The sequence below is a fragment of the Empidonax traillii genome, unplaced genomic scaffold, assembly GCF_003031625.1.
Source record: "Empidonax traillii isolate 1590-97213 ecotype Southwest subspecies unplaced genomic scaffold, ASM303162v1 scaffold5371:size8502, whole genome shotgun sequence".
In the NCBI taxonomy this organism is placed as follows: Eukaryota; Metazoa; Chordata; class Aves; order Passeriformes; family Tyrannidae; genus Empidonax; species Empidonax traillii.
In genome coordinates, this window is record NW_020960564.1 from 1 (window position 1) to 1,467 (window position 1,467).

The following is a 1,467-nucleotide window of genomic DNA, read 5'->3' on the forward strand; positions in this document are numbered from 1 at the left end:
CCCCAGCACCTTCCAGGTGCTCAGCAACCTGAAGATCCTGAGCACGGCACTGCTGCACAGCCTCCTGCTGCGCCGGCGCCTGGGGCCGCGCCGCTGGCTGGCCCTGCTGCTGCTGCTGGGGGCCGGGCTGTGCTACAGCTGCGGGGGGCTCCGGGGGCGCGGCATTCCCGGTGGGATGCACCTCCACGTCACACCCGTGGGGCTGGTGCTGCTCTGCGTGTACTGCCTCATATCGGGCCTGTCTGCTGTCTACACTGAAGCCATCCTGAAGGCGCAGCCGCTGCCGCTTGGCCTCCAGAACGTCTTCCTCTACTTCTTCGGGGTGCTGCTCAACCTGGCGGGCTCCCTGTGGGGCGGCACCGAGGGCGGGTTCCTGCGGGGCTTTTCCCCGTGGGTGCTGCTGGTGGTGCTCGGCCAGGCCCTCAACGGCCTCATCATGTCGGTGGTGATGAAGCACAGCAGCAACATCACCAGGCTCTTCATCATCTCCTGCTCCATCCTGGTCAACGCCCTGCTCTCCGTCGCCCTGTTTGACCTGCAGCTCACCCTGCTCTTCTTCGTGGCCGTGGCATGCATCGGCCTCGCTGTGCACCTCTACTACGGAGTCACGTAGCCACTGCCTCCCTCCCGCGTGTCCAGGCAACCCCAGCCCTTCCTCAGGGCTGGAATTGGTGCTGGTGGGCGCCTGCACAGCTCCAGGGACCCCCCGACAAGGAGTGCCCTGTCCCTGCGTCCAGGGGGAAGCTGGGACCTGCTCCAGCCTGGCAAAGCTCAGTGTAACGGGATCCATGAGGTGTGCCCAGCCTCAGGGTCCTGAGCCCTGTGTGAGTGTCTTATAGTCTCAAGCTGCGCCAGGGGAGGTTTAGGTTGGACATCAGGAAGAATTCCTTTCCAGAAAGGGTGATGAAACATTAGAAGGGGCTGCCCAGGGAGGTGGTGGAGTCCCCATCCCTGGGGGTGTCCAAGAAATGACTGGATGTGGCACTCAGTGCTCTGTCTGGTTGACAAGGTACTGATGGGTCACAAGTTGGACTTGATGATCTTGGAGGTCTCTTCCAACCTCAGTGATTCTGGGATTCTGTGTCCCATGTCCTCAAGCTGCTTCTCCTCACCACAGTGGCCTGGGAACTGTCTGGCAGTGGTTGGCCCTGCCGTACCCCCTGCCAGCCCAGAGTGGCACTGGTGCCATTTTGGCTCCCATGGATGCTGCTTCCCCCCCTCTTTCCTGGTGCTGCTTCTTGGGGCCTCTCCCACTTCCACGGTTTTCCAGCCGAGCTCCTGGCTGGAGCCCTGCTGTCCTTAGGTCCCGCTTCCCTCCTTGGGCACGGTGTCTGTGTGGAACAGACAGGGAAGGGGGGATGTGGGAACTGTTTCACCTGCTCCCACAAGGGAGACACTTCCTGTATTTGTACCGAGTTCCTGGCAGGCAGAGCCCACCTGGGGTATTAAAGCTGCACTTCAACAGCA

At 62.0% G+C, this 1,467-nt stretch overlaps 1 protein-coding gene across 1 annotated transcript; it reads left to right on the top strand.

Annotated features, from left to right (window-relative positions):
- Positions 1 to 4: 4 nt before the first annotated feature.
- On the top strand, positions 5 to 954 carry SLC35A4 (solute carrier family 35 member A4; the record flags this gene model as incomplete). The annotated part of the gene is made up of 1 exon (XM_027910907.1): positions 5 to 954. A coding segment is annotated over one exon (609 nt), but the record flags the coding sequence as incomplete, so codon positions are not given.
- Between the last annotated feature and the right edge of the window lie 513 nt (positions 955 to 1,467).